The following is a 27,389-nucleotide window of genomic DNA, read 5'->3' on the forward strand; positions in this document are numbered from 1 at the left end:
AGATCGTTAATTTTTTGTTTGGTAAGGCGACGCGGTATACGCGAAGCGATGCGCGCGAATGTTAAAGGAAAAAATAAACGTACAACCGATTAAGAAAGGTAATTCACATACAACTGTTTATTGAGACATGTAGAATACATCTGGTCGTACACAAAAATCTTTGACACTTTAAATCAAGCTCCTAGCCCGAAAAAAGGAACCATTTCAACATCATTTTAAATTCATCAATAATCAATTACTTTCAACTATGTCACACTAAAATTAGAGGCAACGTTTAAAATTGCAGGAATTCAAAAAAAAAGCAAAGCAATTGGAGGGTGAGTGATAAGAATAAAAAGTTATTCGGATAACGCAATTGTCAACGATTAAGAGGATCCGGTTGTAAAGGAATTTTTTTTTTCTATATCGTTCTTTTTTAGTTAGCCGTGGAGCTGACAACGTGGCAATGTGGCGCGAGAAACATAAACCGTATATGTTTGCGTGAATAGTGTTATTACAATTTTTTTTTTGCCATTTTCTCTCGTACATCGTTTTTTTTTGTAATTTCTTTTTCCTCGTTAGTGCTAAATAACATCACGTCACAAAATGCATATTCGCAGCAATATAATATATAATATATTTATATATAATTAAAAAAAAAAACACGTGTTTAGGTCGTTGTTAACATAAATTGACCGACCCAAGAAATCACACAACATCCGCTTGACACGGGCCAACCAAGAAGAGTCAAGATCCCCAGGATGTGATGTGCCGCGAATTAGGGCAATGACCGGGTAAAAGGGCACGCTTGCTTGCTCTCGCGGCAACAGCATCGTCAGCCACAGGTAGCGCATTATTCTAAATGCGACTGATATAACCCCTCCCCAGGCACCCCGGCTGCCACACCGGTCAAAAGTATAAAATAGTGAAAGGGGGGTAAGTGATAGAAATATATCGTTGGGGCACCTCAAAACTGGGGCTGGGCCAATATTCGCAATGCTAGTACCTAGATCAGTCTAAAGTCTCGTCACCGTGAACTGCCTTCGCTTTTGCCAGTAATGCTTCCTTGCCCCCGCAAGCTCGACTTTAACACTCTATTTTCCGCCTTTCGTCGCCGTTTACTTCCCTTCCATTCCCTCATCCAATATCTTTCCTTTGATTCCGTCGTTTACTCTCGCTTGCTCGACCTGCCTGTCTTTAATAATATTGTATTCATTCTTCCTTTATTACAGCTTCAAAGAAAAACCAGAATTTATAGTGAAACGTTATCGTGTCGCAAAAAACCCACTCAGTATGATTAGCAATATCAACCTTATTCGTATCATTAATATTAATTATTTCATTATTATTATTATTAATATTAATATTATCATTATTATTATTATTATTACTATTATTATATATCCTTGATATTATGACTTTATAAATAGGGTGTGTAGGTAAGTAGAGTAGGTAGGTATAAAATACGGTAAGTGAATAATGAGTCACAGGAAAGAGGACCAAAGGAATGAAAGTTAATAGTATTGACCGGTACAGATAAGATTCGCTTTCTTTCTTTCTTCGTCTGTGGCTTTTCTCTCCCCCCTCCCACCATTTCCATTATCATTCGCTCAATTATTCGGTCGAACTCGCGCTCTCTCTCTCTCTTTCTCCCGCGATTGAATCTTCTAGTCAGATCCAGGCACGGCACAGACATTCTCGCATGTACACCCGCAATCACACAGAACAACTCTACCAGTTTTCAATCTCTCCCTTTCTCTATCTCTCTCCCTCCCTCTCTTTCTTTCTTTCTCTCTCCCCCCCCTTCTCTTTTGCTTTCCTTTGCATTTTAAAAGCGCAACATATCGCCATTCCTCCATTTTTTTTCTCAAATTTTTAAACAATGATCGCGTTACTGGGGACAGGAAGTAAAATTGGGGGTTTTTCCATTGGTTACGCTACTAGGTATAGTTATTATCATCGTTACCGATATGCTACCTGTTGTGTCGGTATTTGTTATCGGTATCGAAGAAAAAAAAAAAGAATTAGACTTAAGTAAAATGCGAATAAAATGTAACAAAATGTCTATAAATAACGAAAGTTTGCGACCGATCGATCGAATCGGAGACACCCTGCTCGAGAAAAATCGATCGACTCGCGCGCGCTTTCATTGTTTTCGGGAATCGTGTTTGTTTGTTGTTGTTGTTGATTGGGTTATGGTTTCTAACAAATTGGTCTCGTCGCCCGTTTCGTTCTGTCGGCGTTCAAGCATTTATCTCGTTCGCGTCCATTCGATTCGCTAAACCGTGTTGATGGATATCTTTATGGTCTATGCAAGATCTAACATGATCAAATATATGCTCGGTGTGAAATTTCTTTGAAAATCTCTCGAAATCGTTCAAAAAATCAGATCTACGCGGCGACAAGAATGTAAACGGTGATGAGATGTGCGATCGCTCGATCTCTAACTCGATTATACGTGCGTTGTTGTTTTATGTATCGTTCTTATTTTTTTTTCTTGATTTCATCTAGTATCTAGTTTCTTGTTCCTTGTTTCTCCTTGTCTCTCTGTTTCCATCGTTTCCATGTTTTCATCATTTATTTTTCTTTTTTATCCGATTTAACCGATGTAATCGTCGTAATACAGGGGGTGCTTTGTGAAAACTACCGGATTTTTATTAGCTTGCGTGTCTCTCTCTCGTTTCCGAATATTTTCCAGAACAGGGGGTGTCTGGGCTCCAGGGACAGGGACCAACTACAGCCCGCACTTACAACTCTTACTAATTAACTAACAGACTAACAATAACAACGAGTCAACACTCAAAATGTTTGCCGTATGTGTTCATGCATTTGTAAACGTTGCGTAGCACACGTTACGCATCTCTCGAAATCAATCCGTAACTATCATTATCAAACCGGGTAGTCAGACAGTTTCGTTCGAACGAAAAAATTGTACGTCCTCGCGCGTTGATTAAAAAATTTTTATCGGCTTACGGCTTTTAGCCGTTACACCGTTACCTGTTACCGTTGTCGTTACCGTTACGCCGTTGTCCTTTGTCGTGGGTATTGTCGCTTCGTATTACCATTACCGGGACAAAACTTACGCGAGAAATAAAATTCTAAACGTACGCGAATAACTGTTCCCCTGACCGATCTTTAACGTCGTTCCCACTATCTTTATCATCAACGCCCCGACCTTAATAACAAAACAAAAAAGAGAAAAACAGCCATAAACAATAAATATACTAATAATTTAGACCCTAGTCGCCCCGCAACATTTAGATTTTCTTATAATACCACCGGGGGTAGGTTAGACTTCCGTTTCGAATAATAATTTTGTCGCTAGAAAACGTTATACTTTTCCCTCTTCACAGTTCCGTTGTCCGATAAAGACGATAAACCCTCTTATTCTCGCCAATGTAAAAAACGTAACCGTCACACGTCACACGTCGTACGTCACACGTCCTAGGTTCTTTTCTTTTTTTTTCTTTTTTTTAAGTCGTCGTCGTTCGTTTTTGAAACAATACAAGACGCTCTCTCGCAGTTTCCTTTCGTCCTCTGTAGATTTCGTCCGACCCTTAATAATAATAATAATAGTTTCATTGACTGTACACATTTATAGACCAACAATAGAAGGTCTAGCGGCGCTAGGCGCGCTCCACGCATACACATGCACACACACGACGAAACACGGACACCGATACGTACACGTACGAATGCGTAGGCGGTCGCTTCGGCAGTCTCTCGCTTCGGCGGTCGCGTGTGCGCGCACGCACAGTAAACGCATTCGTACAATCATAAACGTGCATTGCACACCTGTTGCCGATTGGTTGTGTGGTCAAATATCAACCGGGCAACTTTGATCGAAACTAGGCGGTGTGACATGAACGTCCACGACACGGAATACCATTCGCGCCCTAAAACTCTGTAGCGATCCAATATAATTCTCTCGGTCTCGTTACACAATTCCCAGTTTCGATATAACACATTCTAATATTCTCTTCGCACATCGCTCTAACGCTTCTATCGCTCTATCGATCTATCGCTTCCGTCGCTGTTCCGGATTTGTCCGGATTCGCAAACGCGATTCCCATCCCATGACATGCTCGAAAGCGTACGGCGCCGCGTTTTTCTCGCGGGGGACTCAAAAATCGGGTCGAGCCGCGATAAAACCGCGGGCTGTCGCTTTCGCTATCGCCTCGGCGAATTCTCTTAACTAATACGATCCATCGTCATCACAATCCCGATGTCAACATCGCCGATCTTCGTATCACTTGGCAGTAAACAATGTGACAATGCAGTAGCGGTACTTAGATTAGTATTATCGTATTATATATATCTATATGTATATATAATATATATATAATAATAATAATAGTACGGGGTGGGTTGTTGGGTGGTCACTCCGACGTAATAATTAGTCCAGTGGCACATCACTGTATATGTAATCACAACAACAGCGGGCGAAGGTGGTGGCACCGAGCACGTCGCATCGCGCGTTTTCTTTTTCACGTTTCCTTTCTACCCTTTTTTTCCTTTCGTTAACGATTTCTTTCATTTCGTCTCGTGTCTACGGATGTACCCGAAAACGCATACTACCCTCTCCTCGACGGTTCCCCTCTGTTCGGCATCTATGCTATATCCTTTCCAAAGAGGTAAATGGTTCGCATCGACTCGCTCCCCGATTACCTGTTCTTTCCACCACGGTCTCGGTCCCGGTCTCGATCACGATCTCCGTCTTCGTCCTCGCAGCTGCCATTATCACCGCTTCCGTTTCCGATACCACTCTCGACTCCGCTCTCTATTCCACTTTCGACTCCGCTCTCAACTCCGATCTCGATCTCCCTTTTCGCCTCGTTCTTGTCCTCGATCCCCTTGGTATCATCCAACCGTTCCGGGTAGCCCGCTTGTTCCGCTTCCAACGATTCATTTGCCGCGCGGCAATCATCCCGTCCAACCTTTCCATTCCTCTCCTTCTCTCGTCCCTTCGCTCTTGCCTTTGTTCTCCTCACGTCCACCGTACGCGCGTTCCGATCGTTCGATTCCGTTCCGTCGACTGGTTGGTTCTTACGTTTGTTGGTGCGTGCGTGCGTTCGTGCTTGTGTTGTACGTGCGTATTCACACTCACAGATTCGCAGAAGTTAGCTCCACGATTGGTAAGAGTCTTGATACCACTCGTGATCATCGTTGGAGACACCGCCGGGCGCGGCTTGTCTACCGCCGAATCCGATGTCACCGCCACCACCACCACCACTACCACCGTTCACACTCGCCAATCCGTACGCATTGCCCAATGGTTGTTGGGCGAGGGGTTGGTTTCCCCAGTTGCTCTGGAAGCGACGCTTTGATTCCCCCTGGTTCTGGTGACCCCCGTCAAATTTTCGTTTACCTGCTGTACAAACAAACAAACAGATCTTGATCACCCTGGCCCGATCGGAAACCGCGCGTGCCGCGACACGTCGGTACGCGTCGCGCGCAAAAAAACCCGACCTTTCCTCGACCGATCGCTTGACGGTCCCCGGTTGCCTGTCGTAGGTCGGGGAACTACCTGGGTAGTACGTACTCGGTGTGGTTTCTGTCGCGTCTCTGTGTCTACGCTGTGTTTACGTCTGTGTTTACGTCTACGTCCGTGTCCTATAACGTTTCGGTCCGCGTCTGCGTACTCTCGGATTCAGAGAAAAACACCGACCTCCATCCTCACCGCCGAGCAAGTCGATAATGTTTCAAGATAAAAAACGAACAATTCGCTCGGAAAAGGAAATGACCAAATAACTAATTGCGAACGAAAACAATGTCGTATATAAGGGGCCGTTTGTCTTGTCGAGGATAACGATAGAACTGATCGGAGCGATAACAAAAGTGGCATGGGATCATGCAGGTTTGGATCGAGAGAGGTTTGATCGAGGATGGAACGGGGAAGAAGGATGACGATACCACCGTTCGTTGCGACCAACGTGGTTCTGATTCATTGTTCCAAGGATCGATGATAGGAGGAGACCAAACTGATTGGAATAATTGAACGGAGTCAGGAATTGGACCGCGATCGCGATACGACGAGTTTTTTCGATAAAGATTAGCATGCAGTCAAAGAAATGGGATATAACGCGTCTCTGGTGTCGGAATTCGGTCGAATACGTTAGAGTCGTAATAGATGATTGATTTATCGTGGAGATACAGACCATCCTCACCTGGTAAACTTCCCTTGGCGCGGACCCCCCCACGAGCGGACAGCCGCTGGAGCCCACGGGCCCCTGTAGTTGCGGGGTTGCGTCCCCCCCTGACTGGGCCACGGACTTGCGGGCCACCGACTCGGCCACGCGGCATTACTCCACGACCACGTCCAGCCTGACCAAATAACACACACCCAATCGTTACCCCATCTGATTATTATTGTCTTCCTACAGCATAAACCACACCATCATTCTCCTTCGCATTCTCTCGTTTATCACATTTTCTCGATCCCTCGCATCACGCGCATTCTCTCCAATGCTCATCCTCTCCATCTCCCTCCCTCTCTCTCTCTCTCTCTCTTTGCCTCGCATTCTGTCCATTCGCTGCTATTTTCTCGGCTGATTGATTTTACGCGCGGCAGCACACACGATCCCATCGATTCACTTCCTAATCAGACTCGACTGCTATTTAATTAGAATTTAACATCGCGATCCAAGAATTATTCTCCGCAAAACGGATTCTCTTCCCTCGTTCCTCTCTATAGTCACGATACAAAACGTGTGTACTAGTAAACGTATTCCATTTTTTTTTCTATCTCTATCCCTTGTGTGCGAACATTACGTTCGTGAGCTGGTCCTAACGATGTTTGAAAACGATCAAAAAAGCTTAACACGTGTATCACGCATTTAGCATCTCGTTGAGGCTGATCGACTAATAGTTGTGTGTACATGTTCTACGCTAGTCACTAGATACAAAAAAACTCAAATACCTTTCTGTACACAATTATGTACAGCATATTATGTACAGCGTTATGTACATCATATTAACATATGTATAGATATATAATACAGAGGACACGTATAGGTACAAACGACCAAGTACACCACACCGTACTGTCAGCTTGGTACGTCACACGCGTTTATACACACACACATACGCACATACGAACATTGCACATTATATACACATATATGAAGTATTTTACATGTAAACCTACACGCAGGTATAATATACAAGTGTATATATATATATATATAATATATTATTGCACAGAGAGAAGTAGGCAGAGAGAATATGTACGCTGCGTGAAAGAAATAAGGTAGGTGGTATATTACGCAGATTTAGGAGATGGGAAGACGCCAAGGTAAATATGGGTTACGAGATATAGATCTCTCGCGTATCTGCTTCTAGATGGGATGCATCGCTAAACACACGACGCGCCGATTCATACGGATCTTATCGTGTCCCGTCAAACACATTGTCCCAAAACGCGGACAACCTTTTCTCTTGATCTTGTATCTCGTTTGCGGCCGTGTACGGTAGCGCGTCGTTTAACGGTGCACCCTCTCCCGCCAATATGTGTGTTCTATCATAGAATTGCACGGAGATATTGTATATATGATACGTGTACTTTGGACGGGCGTCGACGCGCCGGCAACAAGAAAAAGGAAGCGTACAGAAGAAGATTGTTCATCGCAAAGCAAATTCGACTAATCAGATTGTTTTTTTTTTTTTCAGAGACAGTAGAGACAGTGTTAGCAAAGTTATTCAAATCTAAGTGGGGGAAAAGCGAAAAAGCGTGAATAGTTTGGTTTGGTACACCGGCGATCCGGTGTTCTGGTTAAGAAGAGGGAATTGAAAGCGTGTGGTAAAACCTACTGCACCGTCAGCGACAACAAAACATTCAAAGAACCAACCTTTGAACGATACACTAGAAGCGAGTAGTCGTTGGCAGCGAGCTCTAATCGAAGCGTAAGCGGTCAGTTATACACGGCGAAGCAAGCAACACACATTTAACTATATTATCGATGCTACCGATTACTCTAGCTATACGCGACCCAGAAAAACCGATCGGAATTCCACACCGAGCGGAACTTAGGGCACGGTATTACCCTGTACGCCTATCTCTCTCTCTCTCTCTCTCCATCAGCCTTGTCTAGCTTGTATTATTTGATTGCGACGTAATCATATCACAGCCTGTCCTGTCCCATCCTTGAAAGTGACTCTCGGGTAATCGCGCTGTCCGCACATCGTGGTCTGGTGTGCGGATAGGATCGAATCGAAAACGATCAAACATGTCGGAGAGCGTATATAAACGCTTCTCGAGCGGATCAAGCGAAGGAAATATTCAACGATAACTCGGAACAATTAACAATTTGAGCAACGTTCAATGAATGCTCCGACGAAACGAACGACCAACATTCAATAGCAGAATGACGTCCCTACGAGTGGCAAGAAGTCGTTTACGATCGTATTAATGTTATGGAATTGAAACGATTATCGAGCGAGCAGCTCTAAGTAATTACTCGAAACGAATAAAGTCGGCTATTCCGAACGGTTACGAGCGATTGGATGCGACACTGGCGGCTCCTCGATACGACCAGTTTCCACTGGTTGCTCTTCCATCGAGATCATCTCGACGTCGAACAGAAACTACGACAATGTATACACGGTATACGCATGCACACTCGAGCTCCAGGAATATGCCGAAAGAGAATCGAGAAACATCGAACACCGTTCGAGCTACATCTCCGAGATGCTTGCATCTCCTATCACGTCCATCCGCTTATCTATCCGACGATCTATCGATCTTCAAAACGAACCCCAGTCTATTTCGTAGAGTCGGTCGAATCACAGGTCGATATCGGTGCAATTGTAATCAACGATTGCACGGTGCTCACTACTCTCTTACGGTATAAACAAAAAAAAAATTTCTGTAATTTTACATGCGCACACACACGGAACACGCATACGCGTGCGCACGTATATATACATATACATATACATATTATATATAATTGTATATACGTTGTATACATCTAAATATGTATGGACGTGTCATATCCCCCACACAGGCGTGTGTGTCTCTCTGTGTGCGTGTAGTGCGAGCTCGCGTATACATATACATAATATATATATGTACGTGCAACCGCGTGCGCGCGTTTTTTCAGTGTGATTGTGTGCGTGCGCGTGTTTCTTGTGTGTGTGTCTGTACGTGTGTTTGTTTCGTGTATATATATACATATACATGTATATACATTATTGTGTGTGTATATATATGCATATATATGTATATGTATATGTATATATACATACTTATACAGATTATATCCATCTATGCGTATATCATATCCGAGCCACGAGACGCACACATCGTTTTACTCGGAAAGAGACAACCGGCTGTCGCGATCAAGCCACGCGAACTTTATATGATTCGCGTGAGCAACGCGAGCAGAGGATGGCCAAAAAATTTTATATCACTACGGCCTGAAACTGAGTCGCTCATCGACTGCATAGATGAACGCAGCGTGCGACGGGCAACCACTCGGGAAAACCTACGACACGTGCTAAACGATCCCAGCAACCACCATTGTTCTTCTGTAGTCACGAAACCACGATTTAAACTCGAGACGGACAGAGGAAGAGAGTTGCCCTTTCCTCTTTCTCCCTTTTCTCTCTCTCTCTCACTCTCTCTCTCTCTTTCTTTCTATCTCACTCTCTTTTCATCTCTCTCTCTCTCTCTCCCTCTCACCCTCTCTCTTCCTCTATGTTCGGTTCAAGAACGCTGTTTGCATCGCTCGTTTTTTTCATTGACTTTCTTTCGACTTCTCTCTCTTACTTTCCTTTTTTCTAATAGAACTTTTCCCGGCTGAGTTTTCGTTGAACAATTTAGAATGGGTCTACTATGGCTCAGATATGATTGGAAAATCAATTTGAAAGTGGCAGCGTGTTCGGAGTTAACGGGGACTATACGTTAGTTCAAGCAAATGGTATTATTAGTAGATGGTACACGTATAATTGAGGATCGATCGGTTGGTCTTTCCCGATTGCTCATTCGCTCGCCCCCATCGTCTCTCTCTCTCTCTCGTCTTGTCTCGTTTGACTTTTTTATTTCGAGAGTCTCTTGTCTTGATTCTTTCTCGTTCTCTTCGATCTTTTTTTCTTTCTTTCTTTCTTTCTTTTTTTCTCTCTCTCTCTCTCTCTCTCTCTCCGTCCATTTCTCCTCGTTTATATTTACCATCGTCTTTTTTCTTCTATGTGATCCTTTTTCGTTCTTTCGCTTGTCCGCAACCAACTGCTACTACTGTTACTACTACGATTACAATAACTAAATTATTACTAAAAAAAACAACTAGTGCAAAGACTGGTACAACTACTGACAGGACTATTAAAAGCTACGGAAGCTGTCGAAGCTACTAAAAGTTGCTACGGCTGCTGTCGTTGCCTTAATCGCTATAGCTGCTACTACACTACTGAACTACTATTACTGTTATTACTAATATTATTGTTATTACTATCATTACTGTTGTTATTGTTACCATTATTATTACTGTTATTTCTATTATTACTGTTGTTATTATTATTATTGTTATTGCTATTAATACTATTATTATTATTATAATTACTTTGACTACCATTATTACTAGTATTTTAATGGTTGGTTTGTCAGACGAAAAAGCAGAGATTAGCGTAACCGATCCGATCGATCCGCAACGATACGATCTTCGCTTCTGAATCGAGAGCGAGCGAGCGAACGAGCAAGTAGGTGTTTATCGGTAGGCGTAAAATGGATCGTGTAATAATGTTGTTGGGATCGTCCGTGAACACTGTGCCACAGTCAAACTACCGTCGATGTGTGTATATATGTATATATGTACATATATGTACGTACGCGTACTAATACAGAAGAGAAAGAGGAAGGGACCGAGGACGGGAGAAGGGAGGCAAAAGTGCGAGGTAAGAGAGGAGAGCAAAGAGAGAGAGAGAAAGAGAGGAAAGGGAAGAGAATTTTGAAAATGAGAGTAGAGAGAAAGTAGAGGACGGGGGAGGGAAATAGGGGGAGAGGTAGAGAGGTAGAGGAGGAGAGTAAGAGTGATAAGAGAAATGGATAGAAAAAGAGAGACATATATATATATACACATATACAGAGACACACACATAGATAATACGAATCATATTAAAAGTAAGAAATGATTCGAGAACGGAAACGACTTTAGATTAAAAAAGGCGACCCACCGGTTGAGGCTGCCTGCCTCTCCCTCTGGCAGGTGGCGGAGGCGGCGCGTAATCGAAATAGTAATCTTCGTATCGATAATAGTCATCGTAATATGGATCACTGTAGCCACCTCGATAATCCCCATAACCGTAATAGTCGTAATCATAATCTATAAAAACACACATTACAAATAGACCCAAATTTAGCCACGATAATATGTAAAATCCAATCGACAACTTATTCAAAAACTAATACTTGGTATCTCGTAGTAAGAAAAAGCATGCCGGGAAAAGATGGTTCTTAAACTCCAATAAGAGAAAAAAAAGAAAAGAAAAAATTCGTACATAAATCGAACAACCGCGTTACACAGTCCGCGCGTTACTCGTAAATAAACTATGAGAAACGATTCAACGAAATCATCATCCTGCAAAAAAATATCTCTTTGCCTTTGCATCGCAGTATAATAAAGGAAAAAAAAAACTTCGCAACAATTACCCTACCACCATCACGTATCCTGACAAATTCCATGCTTTTCACGGATCATAGAAAATGTCTCTCTATCTCTCTCTGTGTACTCGATCTGTACACGATTTTTAATCGATCTGTACTCGATCTTTACTCGATCTGTACTCGATCTTTACTCGATCTGTACTCGATCTTTTTATTGCGGCATTAAAGCCTCGTTTCCACTTTCATCTTCCCCCACCGCTCATCGCACAACGTACCCTGCCACGGTTTCAAACAATTTTCGATGATCCGAGACCGCACGATATACTTTCATACATTTCGGTTGAGCAGAATTGAAAAACGAAAAAAAAATACACAGATCTACAAATAGTACGCCACCACGTTCCATTCATCGTCGCGATATAGCGACATCTCTTACCTATTTCCACGAGAGCTGTAAACAAATTTTTGAATTTATGATGCATACAAAACCAACGAAATGCACACGCTTACGTAGAACGTAATGAAACTAACGGCGTAACTAAACTAAACTAAACTAAACTAAAAGGTAAGGTGAGGTAAGGTAAAAAGTATAGTATAAAGTAAAGTGTAAAGTAATGTACAGTAAAAAGGTACACAGTAAAAGGTAACAGTTAAGTGGTGTAAATAAAAGCGAGGTCAAAATAAGGTATAAGGGAAGGTATGGTAAAATAAAGCGAAAATAGAAGAGAAAAGTGTTGTAAGATTCGTATAAATCCGATAATTCGAGAATAATCCTTGCGCACTGCCACAAAAAAAAATAGGAAAACTATTATCTCACTCGGGCATCATCATAATACATAAATACAAAACAAACGATACGCATGCAATGATCAATGAATGTATAAGCACAACAATAAGAATTAAGAGTGAAGTATTAAGGTTTAAGAATTAAGTTTTAAGAATTGAGAATTCAGAATTAAAAATTAAAATTTAAGAATGAAGAATTGAGAACTGAAAATTGAAAACTGAGAACTGAATTAAGATTTGAGAATTAAGAAATAAAAATTGAAAGTTCAGAATAGGAATGATAAGTATAAAGATAATGAGATCGATAACGATAAGAATCGCGCGTTCAATGTGTATGCCGGTGTGCAAACGAGTGCATTGTTACGTACTCTCTTGATTCATGATATCTGATTTGGAATCCCGAATTCTGAATCTCGAATGCTGAACTCTGAATCCTGAGTTGATCAAGAAACGATTAGAATCACGTGCCGGCGCATACATTGGGACTTGCGATTTCTGCTCGTTATCTATCGAATATATATATACACACACACAAAAGAAAAAAACAGGTAACAGGAAGTGGTAGTGGTAAGGCAACAAGATGCTCTGATTACATCGTTAAGCCACACTCGGTATACATACGTAGAGACGTATATATGCGTGAAAATACGTGAAAAGAGGAAATTACTTGATTGGAACATTCAGTTATTTAAGCGACAACTATCGTGTATCATAATTCGGTGATTCGACTTGCGCGCGATGTTAGGAAAATTACGAAACTCCGAAATCGCGAGGCAATCGCGAAAGTAAATCGAATCCGCGATTAAAAATAACTGTAGTCGCGGTAAGACTCGGGACGAATTCAATCGAACGCGATCAGCTATGATTGACTTGCGCAAATACAGCAAAAAAAAAAGAGGCAGACGTAACGCGGATTCGTGTCGTCGGAACGAGTTTATCGGAAACGTCTGCGGTCCGAGCCGATAACGAAGATGACACGCGAACGTTTTAATTGCGGAGGTGGTTGTTTGAAAGAAAGCGCGGTGAATCAAAGTGCTTCGAGTAAACAAAATGCATTTGTGTTTTGCGGTAATCGTGAAACAACGGAACAACAGAACAGCAACAGGTCGAAACCCGCGGAATAGAGGAACCAGAAACTTGAGCTGGCGTGGTAGTACTTACCGTAATCGCCTCGTCCCATTTGTCCTCGCATACCTGCACCAGTTCCGCGAGGACCCTGACCAGGCCCGCGAACCTGCATCGGCCCTCCCATCATGCTCGGATGCGACGGAGAACCTCTGAACAACGAGAACGATTCCGGTTCAATTCTGAACTTGATCGAACACGAGCATACAGGAGCATACGCGAGCGGAACACTTACCCGCTCCGGACTTGTAACATTTGCATCATTCTTCGTTCCCTGGCGCGCAGCATTTCTTCCTTCTTCTTTTTATCGGATGGCGGCTTCGCGAGAGACACCTCTATATGGGAACCACCGATTTCCTTTCCGTTCAATTCGTTCATCGCCTGAAACAATAATAAACGGAATGCTGAGAATCTATTCGAGTCGATCCCACTACTGTCGGGGGATAATCTTTTCTCCTTCCATACCTTGATCGCGTTCTCCCTTTCCTCGAAGTGCACAAAAGCGTAGTCCTTGATCTTTTTGACTCGCTCGATGTTTCCGTACTGCTCGAAGCATTCTTTCAACTTCTCTTCGGAACAATCTTGTGTCAAGTTTTTCACGTAGAGTACACGCACCTGTAACACAAGTTGATTGAACGATAATTGGTTTTTTCTATGATTGATTGCTCAAGAGAATATCGTACCAGCGTAGGAACTCACCTTCGACATGGTTTGCTCGTCGGGCTCTTCCTGAGGGTCTGCCCAATCGACTATAATGTCGCAGCCCCATACCTTGATGCGACCCGTGCTCAGCCTTCGTTTCGCTAAGGAAGCTGCTTTGTGAGATTCATATTCTAAGAAGCAAAAACCCCTATTTTTCTTCTTATCGTCCGGAGAACTGTAGATAATCACCTCGGTCAGGCCAGCTGTGCGATGGAAAATTATACAAAATGGATCAATAGATTTTGTCGTTGACCGCGGTACGTATATGTACATCTACGGTTAAAAGTAACAATAAAAAAAAAAAGAAAAAAAACAAAATTTAGAAGAACCAAAAAAATGAATAAGACAACGAAATGGCAAATAAAAAGATAAGAGGTAAAGAAGTACTTGAAAAAATATATATTCTTTCGATTGAAAGAACATCGAAAAACAAATGTTTAAACGAAAGATATTGGAAAAACATTTTTTTTTCAATTGAAGAGAATGAAAAATATTTGTCTAAATTTAAAAAAAAAAACAAAAAAAAACAAAAAGGAAAGAAAGGAGAGAAAAAATTAACACTGCCGAAACGCAAAGAATAAATGGAAGCGATCTCACGTTGCATGGTCTCGAATAACGCGAATAAAAGCTGCGCGGGTTACAGGAAATATATACTGTGCTCTACGCAATCGATCGATCTGATCGATTTGTTATACCGATTCATACCGATTTTATACCGATTCACAGATTGCTTTCCTTCGATGTACGTTGTGTAGCAGGCAGAGGAGTCTGTAAAATGCGATCGACTGCACGCTTATTCGCTCGCCGTTACCGGTTACTCGGACTTTCTCGATAATCAACGACAGACGTCAACAAGGAAAAACAACACGAAGGAAAAAAATAAATAAATGACAGAAACAGACAAACGTGAAAAAATATAATACCGCAAGAAACGTTCAGATAAGGATAACAGATACGAAAAGACGACCCGTGTGAACGTCAAAAGTGAAGCTGAGTGGTGTTCGACTCTATGTATGCATGAACGAGTGAACCACTCTGTGTACGTGTGCGTGTTCGTTCGCGTGTATGGAGGGTCAGTGAGTTTGTGTGTGGGTGAATAAACAAAATGAATCGATGAATGGATGAATGAGTAAATGAATCAAGTGATTAATGAATTGATTAATCGATCGTTGAATGAATTAATGAACGAATTAATGAGTGGGTGAATGAGTGAGATTTGAGTCAGAGAGAGAGAGAAAGAGAGAGTGAGAGAGAGAGAGAGAAAGAGAGAGATAGAGAGAGAGGGAGAGAGAGAGAGAAAAAGAGATACACACACGTACATTTGACGTATAAATTTAATATGATGTTACGCGTCGTTTTGTCAGCATTTCAGAAATTGCAAAGATAACGGAACGAAAAATTTAAATGATTTCTGTATCAACGATGCCTGCCTTTACCTAGGAGCACATTCAGTTAATTACCATTTCGATACTATACTATCGACACGCAGCATGTGTTTAGACGCGTTTAAATATTACGAAATTTGCAAGAGATTCTGCCTCGAAAATCAACTCCATTCGCTCGATTTTTGTTCATGATCTCCAAAAACCTCTGCCAAAAGGGGCAGCTATACACGTTGACACGATTCTCTCGCGTTTCGTTGCGAAACAGCATCGACAAGTCTGCAGCTATCCAATTTCAGCCAAATAATATACATACTCACGCATCTACACAACAAAACAAAATAGTAGGAAGCAAAAAAAAAACAAAACAATAAAATACAATACAGTACGACACAATCCAATCCAATAGAAAACAAAACAAAACAAAACAAAAAAAAAGAAAAACAGCACAATACACACGCTCACCACACCAGCATACATACGCGCGCGTGCTCAATCTTTACTGCGCTCGCGTCCGGCGTTTATTGTTCGTAACCGTGCACACATGGTATATAATTTTCCATTCTGTTTACCACCCGATAAATAAGTACGACGATAAATACTTTCTATCAAAAGATGCATTTCCATGAAACCGCTACGTTCGACCACCAAAAAAATAAAAAACGCTATTTTCGACTCCGTAAGAACTCGCGTTTGGCTCAATTTTCTCGACAACTAAAATCTATACATTAAAAATGTCAAACGGATTCGGAAAGTGGAATCGGAATTTGGAAATTGGAAAAGGGAACAGAAGAAGAACGCAAAATATGAAGTGGAAAAAAAAAGAAGTAAAAGTGTCGATAAAAGGGAGAAGAAATAGTAAAGAAAGACGATAACGTTTGTAAGCTCGGCAATGTATCTGCTAATCTCTAGCAAATGCAAAATTGACCGAAACATTGCACCTGGGAATATATCTGTACGTGTGGTTAAACACCATTGACACGCGAGGGAGATAATTGTGGACAATTCGAAGCTCGTGAGTTAAAGTAGAATTTATCATCCAAATAAACATGTTTATGGTTCGTTTGATCGGTACATTAATCGTCGCTTGCGTGAAAACACGCTACAGCAAGATATAATATAACATCGTATGAGTTGTAAATATAAGTACAATGTGAGTGTGTAATACAATGCAATGCAATGGCAATGCAATGTAATCCAAACAGAGAAGAAGAATCGTTAAATGGAAGAAAGAACATGCTATTATAATTTCCATGCAAGTGCAGTGGTCATGTTATGTACGCGGCAACGACGTTAGAAGACTGTAAATTTATGTTAAAAACTCGAAACCCCTTGCGACTGGAGCAAGATATGAGAGGGCAGACACTGACACTGGCACTGACACTGGCACCGACACTATCATTGCCACTGTCACTATCACTATCGCTAAAGGCTAACACTAAAACTAACACTGACACAAAAAAAACAATGACAATGTATCGTACGACCGGTGACATCGTAGCTGTTTTTTTTTTCTTTTTTTTAGGTTTACGTTTCGTTCGATCAATCATTGGATAGATAGTCTTCTCTTTTTAACCCACCGATCGTTCAAAATTCGACAGCATCGAAAGCGAACAAATGAGTTCGCTTCCACAGGTTTATTCTTCGTTGAGCACAAGACATGATATTATTACACTAGTCGCTACACCCAGTGATTCGCCCCTCAGCGTTTTCCCTCAAAACATAGTTCTCCTCTCCTTCCTCTCAGTTTAAAAGCCGAGCAATGTAGTATCGGTAAAGAAAATCCGTCAGCAAGTGATCTATTCGTAATCGCCAACGCGCGACAAGGCATCCGATATGCGAGCTTCAAATTTCTATGCTGTCGACCGTCAACACTTTTTTTTTTTTCGATCCCTACAGAGAACCGTATAATAGACAAGGATGCGGATACGGGCATACGGATGTGTGGATAAAGACGAAAAGACGATGATCGAAATCAAAGATTAAAGATAGAAATAAAAAAATGAAGACAAAAAGACACAGATAGAGATGCAGATGCGGAGATAGACAGACACAGGTTTACGGTTCGGAGTTGGTTTCACAAACGGATGATAATATTGTCGATATCGTTGGCGCTATTCGGATGTCCTGCCGTTATCTATCCTCGTTAACTATTTCATCGATCGCACTTTCAGATTACACCGCTTCGTGTCTCTTTACTGATCAATTCAAAAACTAATGTGTGTTCTGTGCCTTGTGTGTGTGTGTTTTTTTTTACGTTCTTCCACTTGATTATCCCTTCCTGTATCTCATCTCCTTTCCTCTCTGTGTCCAGACTTGAATATTACATGCAAAAATGCGATACGATCGAACGAACGAACGACAGAATGAATGAATGAATGAATGAATGAATGAATGAATGAACGAACAAACAAACAGGCGCACAGAATCTTGCACACGGCCGCGTTCAGCCACATTTGCTCGTCGCACAAGAAATAAATAACGTATTCCGTACGCGCAAGCTTCAATCGTTCCGATCGCATTTACAAGTCGACGACGACGTGTATCGATCTAAAAATTGTTTTACGTTTCAATGCTCGGTTAAAGAATAAAGCTCGAGAAAAAAAAACAAAGATTCTTTCCATCTGGCAAATGTGCTGGTAATTCAACTGCCGATCGGTGACTAGAAGCAGAATTCGATCGATACTAGTACACGAACGAATAGAAAATTTTGCGAATTTAGTCATCACCGTGCCATGTTCACCATCGTTTTGATATTACACCGTGTACTTATATATCGCATTTATACATGGACGCTCCCACTTTCTATCCATCAATCACCCTCCTCCGTTTCATTCTCCTTCTCCTCCTCCTCCTCTTTCTCTTCTTCCCTTTTCTCGAATTTTTTTTTTTCGCGACCTTGCGATCACACACGCTCGAAACATCCCACGATCAATTGTCGCAATAAAAGTTTAACTTCCTTTTAAATAGAGATCGTTATTGTTATTATAATTTTGTATACTCTCTCCGGCAAGACGATCGAAATTTTCTCGATCGTGGGACGCGTCGAACGAACCGCTACGAATTGATACGACCGTTTCTTTGTCTCTATACCGTTTTTTTTTCCGAACAGAAACGATAGTTTCGTTAAAAGAAAACAAAAGAAAAAAAGATAAATTGTCGAAAGAATTAGCTGTTTTAACAAATCGAAATCAAATGCGAAATTTTGCGGCTCGCCTAGGTCGCGGCGCTATTTCGATATCAAAGATGAAGCAAAATCAAAGGTGTGATCGAGTCGAATTGAATTGAATTGAATTTAATCTAATCTAATCTATTCTAATCTAATCTGAGTCGAGTCGAGTCGGGTCGAATCGAATCAAATCGACGTGTAAATTGAATCGAACCTCGACGAAAAATCGTCGAAAATAAACGAAAATCGAGGGATAAATCGACGAGAATCACGTTTGCAAAAAATGTTGCACCCGATATCATCGATCTCCCGACGTGATATAAATATAGCCGATCGGTTTTCTAAAGACAACACAGAGATTTTTTTTTTTTTATCCCACCATCTGTCCCCCAGAGCTTCCTTTGGTTACTGGTTGTTGCTGATTTAAGGACAATTTGTCAACTTACGTGCGTGCTTTGTAAATTCTTCGAACAAGTCATCTCGGTCTCGATTCTTTGGAATATTTCCCACAAACAAGCGGTGATTGTTATAAGATACGGTAACACCAATCTTTTTCCCTTTCCGAATCTCATAATCATTCAGCTGTAAGAATAATGTGGAAGGAGAGTGCCAATTAAGCTTGCCTTTTACAATTTCACCTGCTTATTGGCTGTCTGAACGTGGGATTTCGTGAAGCAAACCTTTCGGGGAGGCTTAAACATGTCGTATGTTTTTTTTTTCAGGTCGGGGCGAACGAGTTTGCCGAGGATCGTGATTTAATATAATCGTGGAAAGTGAATCGCGGAGGCAACACCAGGAAAACTAACTGCATACGTTTGTACGTTTTTATACGTTTATGGTTGCGGTTTATGAGATCAGACCTGGGGGACTGGACTCTATGGGAGACTGTATACAGTGTGTACAAAGGAGAATATTATATGATATAGAACAAAGTTGGCTGGAACGACGGAATGACCAGATCATATGTGGGCAATTAGAGAGAGACTGGAACGAGAGTGGAACGCACATCGGATGGATCAGATGGGTGTCCGGTGGGTCTGATTGGGTCAGGTGGATCAGGTGGATCGGCTGGGATTAGGTGGATGGGAGTGCCTGTCCGTTTGTTAGCGAGCCAAACGCCCCAGCGGTCCACGCAAATCTCCCATACCCCCATGCTCGAGGCTCAGTCATGAATCGTCGCGTTAGTGTGTCGCCACGCAGAGAACACGATCGAACACGAACAACTACGCAGAGAACACCGCTAAAACGCGGTTTATATTCTCTTTCCGCACGTCGAATCGTAATCTACCATAATAATCAACTTAACACCTTGCTGACCGGCACTTTCGAGCGAAAAAACCCTTCCGCGCGCGCGCGCACGGCAGTTTTCTGTAAGAAACAGGAGTCCGGCATGTGAAATGAAAACTCGAGTTAACTAGTGACCACCGGTCAGCAAACGTTCGGACACGGCGACACGAGTATGTATCCGCGACCGGGTCAGCAAGATGTTAACGATCAAACTAGGACTCGTACTCGATTGCTTCCACACATTTTCTCTCTTTCAGTTTCTCCGTCTCTTTTCCGCATTGTTCGTGATTAAAAGAAACGAAAGAACAAATAAAAGAAAAAAAAAGAGTGGGTGCGATCGACGTGTCGACCGTGAAATGCATCGAGTCGATCTCGAATCGGATCGGATCGAAACGTAACGGGAAGCGAAAGTGTTAGAAAACTATACGAAAAGACCGACAAAAAGAAACGGGGAACGGGATGCACAAACATGAAAAAAAAAATAAAAGGTTAGATGGCGATGGAAACGAATGGGAAATAATGTCGCAGGTAGGAAAAGATTGATGCCGGGCGGTGTGTGGATCATCGAAACAAAATGATAGCAATTACGGGAGAATCGACGAGCCGTAGAATCCGAGATGAGCAAGATGAGCAAAAATGAGCACAGAATGAGCAAGATGAGCAAAATGAACAAAATGAGCAAGATGAGAGGAGAAGGGGGATAGAGGACCGGAACAGATTCTGAAGTGATTGTTGTGACTTGGCGGGAAGCGAATAACTCATAACTCAACCTAAATATGTGAGGAAAAGAAGACTTGGACCAGAGAGGTGTTACTGTTCACTAATAAACCGAGAGGCAAGGAGACTGACCAGAACTGAAGGTGTCACAGGTTGTGTATCGCAGATCGCGCGATCACGCGCGCGCGATCACCGTTTTTTTTTTGTTTTCTTGGATGCTCCGGAATTCCATACCATCTACAACCACTACTTAAAAGCTACCACTCTTAAGTTACAATACAGGTAGACAGGTAGGTATAGGTAGATAGGTAGGTACACACGCCTCGAATTCACTTTACCTGTTAATTTACCAAATTCCTCCAAGATCTCCTCTTTGCCTTTTGACTTTGGTATGTTCCCCACGAAAAGTCGTAGATTAGGAACACTAATCTTTACTTTCAGATTCTCGCCGGGTTTTATTTCGTGATTATCGAGCTGTGGGATGAAGAAAACAGACACATGCCTAATATTGTTCCAATTAGATAATTTGTGTTTTTATGTAATTGCGAAAAAACAGGAAAATTTAGGCAAAATTTTTCAGAAATGTGCAATTTAGTGAAATATATTAACATGGCGTGGTTCCATGAAAGCGAAAAAGTGGCATGCGTTTTTGCCGCTCGATTCTTCACAATATAGGAAACCGGCGTACACGGATCATGTTTTTCCTGTAAACAAATTTTAAGCCTGCCAATTTTTTACCAATTTTGTTGCAAACATTGTTACTATCCAATATAAGAACCGTCCAATTTGCTATATATAACTTTAATCAATTTAACCACGCGAGACATTTTATTTCATTTCTTTCAAAATTACCACTGATATTTGGCTAGCACACTATTATTATCATGATTATTAACATTGTTGTTATTATTATAAATATTGATCATTCAGGTTTTTGAATTATTACTTTAGTACTGTATTATTATTAATATCATTTCTACTACTGTCATTACTGTTATATTATTATCATCATCTCATCATCTAGTTATCAACATCTTGTTATCATTATCCCATAAGCATTGTTTCATTATTATTCTGGTTGTTATTATTATGTTATTATCATTACTATAATTATTGTCTTTGTTATTATTATCATTACTATTCCTACTATCATTATTATTGTTGTTATTATTATTATTATTATTATTCTTGCTATTATATTTATTATTATGATCGCGATTATAACGATTACTACTATTATGCTTATCATTGCTCTTATTGATATTATTATTATTGTCATTATACTACTATTAGTATACTATTATTATTTTTATCATTATTATTATCAGTATTCCATCATGAAAATTCTGGAAGGTTCTCCACTCCCAATTTTGCCCACTGAGCAAAGAGGAGAGCTGGAAAAAGAAACTCATCCATAGGATATCATATTAATGTCTGTATGTAGATAGGTATGCGTGTGTTCTTTTAGTTCTGGTACGTATACGTATACCTATACGTATGCATTTGCGCGTTCGTACAAATATACGTATGCAGGAGCGCTTTCGTACGAATATACGTATAGACGAATATGCGTATGCGTGAATAATTTGTACGTTTAGGTGTATGTATAAGTGTTTGCATACGTGTTTGTGTGCGCGTATGGGTGTACATATATGTTTGTCTCTATGTGGTTACGGGTCTATGTGTACGTGTTTTTGTGCGTGCATGCATGAGTACGCGCGCTCGCGTCTATACGTACGTACACCTTCTTTTTTTTTCAGTATTGCAATCTTGGTAAATATAAAGGGATGTGTTGGATATAATTTGCTGCTAAACACGATTCGATGATGAGGGACATATACGCTAACGAAACAAATATGTGGATTGTTCTTAACCAAAATGTTTCAATTGAAAGTTCTTGTTTACCTTGATCATTAGCGAAACAATAATATGATATCGCAGTTTAAACTACTGGAAACGAAGCGTGTAAACGTAACGTAGAACAAGCCACATAGGAATATGAAAAACTTCGTTCGAAATGTTTAATTGAGGAAAAAAAAACACAAAAAACGGGTAGAATTTCGAATGACAGGTTTGATTTTCTGTAATTAGGGCGGCTAAACGATGAATATTCAAAAAAATCGGGACAACGATGCTCTGTTAGCATATAGAACCCGATGTTTCTTGATTTCTTGGTTGCTTACTTGTCACGGTTAAACGAGCAACGATAACGCGAATATTGAATAAAGTGCTACCGACACAAGCTAATACAGACAAAGAATAACAGAATAAATATACATTACGATAAAGAAAAACTGATTAATATTAATAGCAAGTTATATTTAAACATTTCGAAAGATCGAATATTTCGATAGCAATAATAAGTTTTATAACGTGTGTTTACGTATTGTAGAAATAAAAGTGAGGGAACCGATCTGCCCATAGCAAAATTTTGTTAAACAGGGTATCAGAATTTGTACGCTTCACAAACATGTACCTATGTGGTGAGGAAATTAGAAAATGTCTACATACCTCCCTGACTGCTTGCTGAGCTGCTTCTCTGTCAGTAAAAGTGATAAATGCGTATCCTCTGTTGCAACCTGCCATCGGATCCATCATTAGTCTTAAATCCCAAATTTTTCCACATTTTTCGAATAAGGGAATTAACTCGTCTTCGTACATATCTTTTGGGATTTTTCCACAAAATACCTGTGACACAAAAATAATTTTATTATCAATAGAAACACCAAAAGGACTCCACTCCTCTATCTCTCCAATTTCATCTTATACTGCTTACTTCACAACCGGTTCCTGGAGTAGATCCTTCCCAATTTGGAGGAGGACCTCCATATTTTCTTTGTCCTGTTGTTACGTCTAGAGGATACCCAGTTCTTTCGAGGATCATCTGTGAAACAGTAGATATTCATTTTAATAAGTATATCACTTGACAATAACAACTTTGCTCATTTATCAATAATGAGCTTACTTTGATTTTATCCTCATCCGGTGCTTTAGGAGTCGTACTAGTGCCAGTACCGGTGCCTTGACCAGCTCTACTTTTTTGCCTATAGGTTTTCATCACGCCACAGAGGTATGCAGATTTGTTTGACACATGCTCCAAATTCGACTCAAGAAATTGAGTGAGTACTTTCAATGCGCCATCAACTGGGAATTCCTTTAAAGCATCCAATGCCCTGTCGTCCAAGTCCACGTGAGCCAATTTACCAGTTTTGTAAATTTCGTCCAATTTTGCAGCTACTTTTTCATCCAAACCGTATTGAATTAATTTGGAAAAGTCTTCTGTTCGGTCTACATATTCCATTTCCTCCTTAGACTGTTTCTCTTCCATTTTTATTTCTCCATTCCCTTCTGCCATAGCTATAAAAGAAAAAACTTAAATGAATCTACTGGTTGTGCACCAACAAGTATAAAGTACGAATAAGAACAAGATTTATATACCCTATACAAAATTCATATATTGTTTCATTGAGATCTAAACTACTAACAATTTAAACAGACTTGATTGGGAAACATTTTTGATTAAAATTAGGTATTTGTTTTCTCTCAATGTCACAAAATGGACAAATATCAATGTACCTGTAGTTCTTTTTAATTACATTGTAAATTCTTGTCCCTTTCCAATTTGATTATATACTTTGGCAAATGATTCCAAAAACCAAGAAATCACCAACGAATAATAATAACAATCAGACAAAGGATAGAAAAATGAAAACAGAGTTATATGACCATTGAATGGTCAAAATCTTCGAACGCATGAATGGAACAATCAAAGGAGAAAAATATAAACGATCGACACCGAAACTTAGAGCGAAACACCATCTGCCTTTGACACCATGTAACGTAAAGGACGCATAATTTCCCGCGTTCAAGAATAAACGATTGTTGCAACTCTGAAATTGTCGTGTATCTTCCAATATAGGAATGAAATCTTCGTAGCAACAAATCTTTCATCGATCAGATAATATTCGCACACGTACTGCACATCTTGAGTAAGGTAAAAAGAAAAAACAAAGAAATCACGTTAAAAAGAATTCTCCAATATACAACAGTTTCTGATATTTTTATCACGAGGAGAAGATTGAAAATAATTAATTGATTCAATAATAACACGGCTCAAGCCCCGAAAGCGATAGTATAACATCGAAATCAATTTTTTACGAATCATTTGCCGGCCGGCAATGAAACTGCATCCATATTTCTTCAAGAATACGTTGATGCACTTTTGCACTCACGATAACATCAACACATGCCCTTCTAATCGACGAATTAGCACCAGCTTTTAAAAACGCACCGTTAGAAAAGTGTACCAATGAAAAAGTTAACAAATCTTGAGGAGAAAAAAGTTGTATATACCTTAGAAAGTAAATGAACAGAATCCTCCTGCGAGGAAATGGCGATAGACGTCAACGTGATTGCAGACTACGGGGTTCACAAAACGACGCGCAAAGATACGCTCGAACCCAGCGACACGAGTTAGCCATTTTCTTTTGAGGCGCATTCGCAAATTCTGATTGGCTCGTGCAAAAACTGAGAAGAAAAAGTTGATCGCGTGCAATATGCACTTGTACGAAATAACGAATCACGAATCCAAATGGTAGATACGAGAAGCGTCGGTTATTGTCTTATCCATAAATTTCGATAAGTTGGTTTCTTAATAGAATGCCCTTTATCACACTCTCCTTTTTACAATAATGATTCAATTTCAGAATGTTCTCTCCAACATTTTAACATCGTGTACACATTCATGGTACTCCTACATACACATGCGTATATACATATATACGCACATATGTATTATGTTTTTTAATATCTAGATAACACTCATATTCTCTCATTACCATTTTCTCTCTTTAAATTCCAATGAATCAACGTAATTTCAACACGCACCAGTTTATTGTATAAAGCAAATTCAACAATTTGTTTAACAAATAACAAAGATATTTATGTAACGAAGAAGACTTCTACCAGCCCGCTTTTCTGTTCCTAAATTTATCCTCGAAATTGCTATCCTTCCTATACAAGACGCGCCGAACGCGAAACAGAGTATAGTTAATAAATGAATAAATAAACCAACCCAAGAAACATTTACAAAGAGAAACTTTAAAGTAATGGCACAGAAAATAATTAAATATATGTTAGTATGTATAGATATAAGAAGGTACGAAGTTCTAATACGGTCTACTTCGTATCGATAATAATTGAGCATTACGGTAAGTTTTGCGTCTTAGAGTGATTTTAGCATAAGCTTACTACACTATTTGATAAAATGCACAGAGTATTTGACTTATTGGTGTATCATCTAATAGCTGGTAAACAAATATCACGGTGGAAATACGAAAAATATGACAAAAGATTATCTCTGTACGAGGAACAATTCTGTCGGCGCGACATACCATAACCTCTCTTAACGCAGTGACACCGTGGAAAATGCGTACACGGGTAAGTGTACAAATATGCGCGACATCAAAAATAGAGTAGAAGTCGTTAAATGTCCATTGCCGAAACAATCAAACAAATAGCAAACGATACGCAAAAAAAAATGATGTACCTGCACCAGATTTGAAGCCTTTTGCGGTTTAAATTTTGAGTAAATCGTAGAACGGAGCACTAGATACGTCACAAAACTGTCACAATCGTTCAACTGGTATAAAATTCATATTACCGCGAAATTCACTAATATTTTTGCGAACCCGAACGTGCTGCGTGTGTGTCTCGCTTCACTTCCGTGTTTTATTTTACACTATTTTCCTCGAACACGCGTAAAAAATATAACCACTGTGTTGTATAACCATAGAAGATGTCCTGCAGTGAATTTGATGTTGTAGGCACTTGCAAAGTTTTGATAATATTGCACCGAATGATGACGGTAAGTGAAGTAAGCCCGGGCGCAGTGTTTCGATATCGTGTAGTCCCTACATAGCCGCAATGCATAAATTGGACTGTCTCGCTGAAAGAGCGGTGCAGTGGTGCAAGCCCCACAAAACCAAACCAGTTTCCACGTCCGCTTACTTGCTAGTTGCGCCTCAATCCAATCCGATTTAACCGCTTACCTCTCTTCGCGCGGTATATGCGAGCCCCGCCTTAGTCAGACTCGTCGCAACTCGTCTCTGGTCCCCTACCGCTCTCGCCTTCTCAGTTCTCGCCCTGCAACAACAATTATTCCTACGGATCCTTTTCTTTCCCTTTTTTTCCTTCCCCGCCAGTTTCTTTGGCAAATTTGTCTATAGTTTTTTCAATTTCTTGTTTTCCACGATTCTCCTTTTCCTTCGTGTGCTCTTTCTTGTTCCGTTTCACTTTCATCTCCTACCTTTTTTTATTATTCCACTTCTTATTTTATTTTCTTCGCAGCTAACCTATAACAGAATATAATTTATATAAATTTTGCATTATTTAAAAATACATGTAATAGCCCACGACTAAAATTATTTTACAATCGTAATATGAAATTACATATTTTATATATTTAAGATCGTTTGCCAAATCAAACTGTACGTACACTAAATCGTGAAAACATAAAGTACACGTATGGTGTACGGACGAGTAATGTACGTATTTATGTATAGGTATTCAACGATCAGTATCCAATCAGAAAATGCATAGCCTCGTATGTATTCTGAAATAATATCAGACAAACTAAATATTTAAA

At 40.3% G+C, this 27,389-nt stretch overlaps 1 protein-coding gene across 12 annotated transcripts; it reads right to left on the reverse strand.

Moving 5' to 3' along the window:
* Positions 1-89: 89 nt before the first annotated feature.
* Syp (synaptotagmin binding cytoplasmic RNA interacting protein) lies at positions 90-27,063 on the reverse strand. 12 transcript variants are annotated; one of them, XM_078182003.1, is made up of 12 exons: positions 26,794-27,063; positions 23,709-24,100; positions 23,520-23,627; positions 23,255-23,431; positions 19,186-19,321; positions 14,186-14,391; positions 13,952-14,101; positions 13,722-13,867; positions 13,523-13,638; positions 11,146-11,294; positions 6,138-6,303; positions 90-5,350 (listed from the first exon to the last, which is right to left on the reverse strand). In XM_078182003.1, the coding sequence occupies exons 2-12, from the start codon at positions 24,096-24,098 to the stop codon at positions 5,100-5,102; spliced, it is 1,995 nt and encodes a 664-aa protein (XP_078038129.1). In that variant the 5' UTR covers positions 24,099-24,100; positions 26,794-27,063; the 3' UTR covers positions 90-5,099. The 12 variants fall into 12 exon arrangements, with proteins under 12 accessions (XP_078038129.1, XP_078038138.1, XP_078038128.1 ...); XM_078182012.1 differs by lacking the exons at positions 19,186-19,321; positions 26,794-27,063 and adding exons at positions 21,082-21,217; positions 26,292-26,763 and having other exon boundaries at positions 6,147-6,303; XM_078182002.1 differs by lacking the exon at positions 26,794-27,063 and adding an exon at positions 26,292-26,762.
* Positions 27,064-27,389: the final 326 nt, after the last annotated feature.

The sequence above is a fragment of the Augochlora pura genome, chromosome 5 (genome assembly GCF_028453695.1).
Source record: "Augochlora pura isolate Apur16 chromosome 5, APUR_v2.2.1, whole genome shotgun sequence".
Classification (NCBI taxonomy): Eukaryota; Metazoa; Arthropoda; class Insecta; order Hymenoptera; family Halictidae; genus Augochlora; species Augochlora pura.

Excerpts from the sequence above, each read along its gene's own strand:
- Syp (XM_078182003.1), bottom strand. The coding sequence starts at position 24,098 with ATGGCAGAAGGGAATGGAGAAATAAAAATGGAAGAGAAACAGTCTAAG. Across the intron at positions 11,295-13,522 it reads AATGGGACGAGGCGATTACG|ATTATGATTACGACTATTAC; the intron begins GTAAGTACTACC and ends GTGTTTTTATAG. Across the intron at positions 6,304-11,145 it reads GAGGCAGGCAGCCTCAACCG|GCTGGACGTGGTCGTGGAGT; the intron begins GTGGGTCGCCTT and ends TTATTTGGTCAG.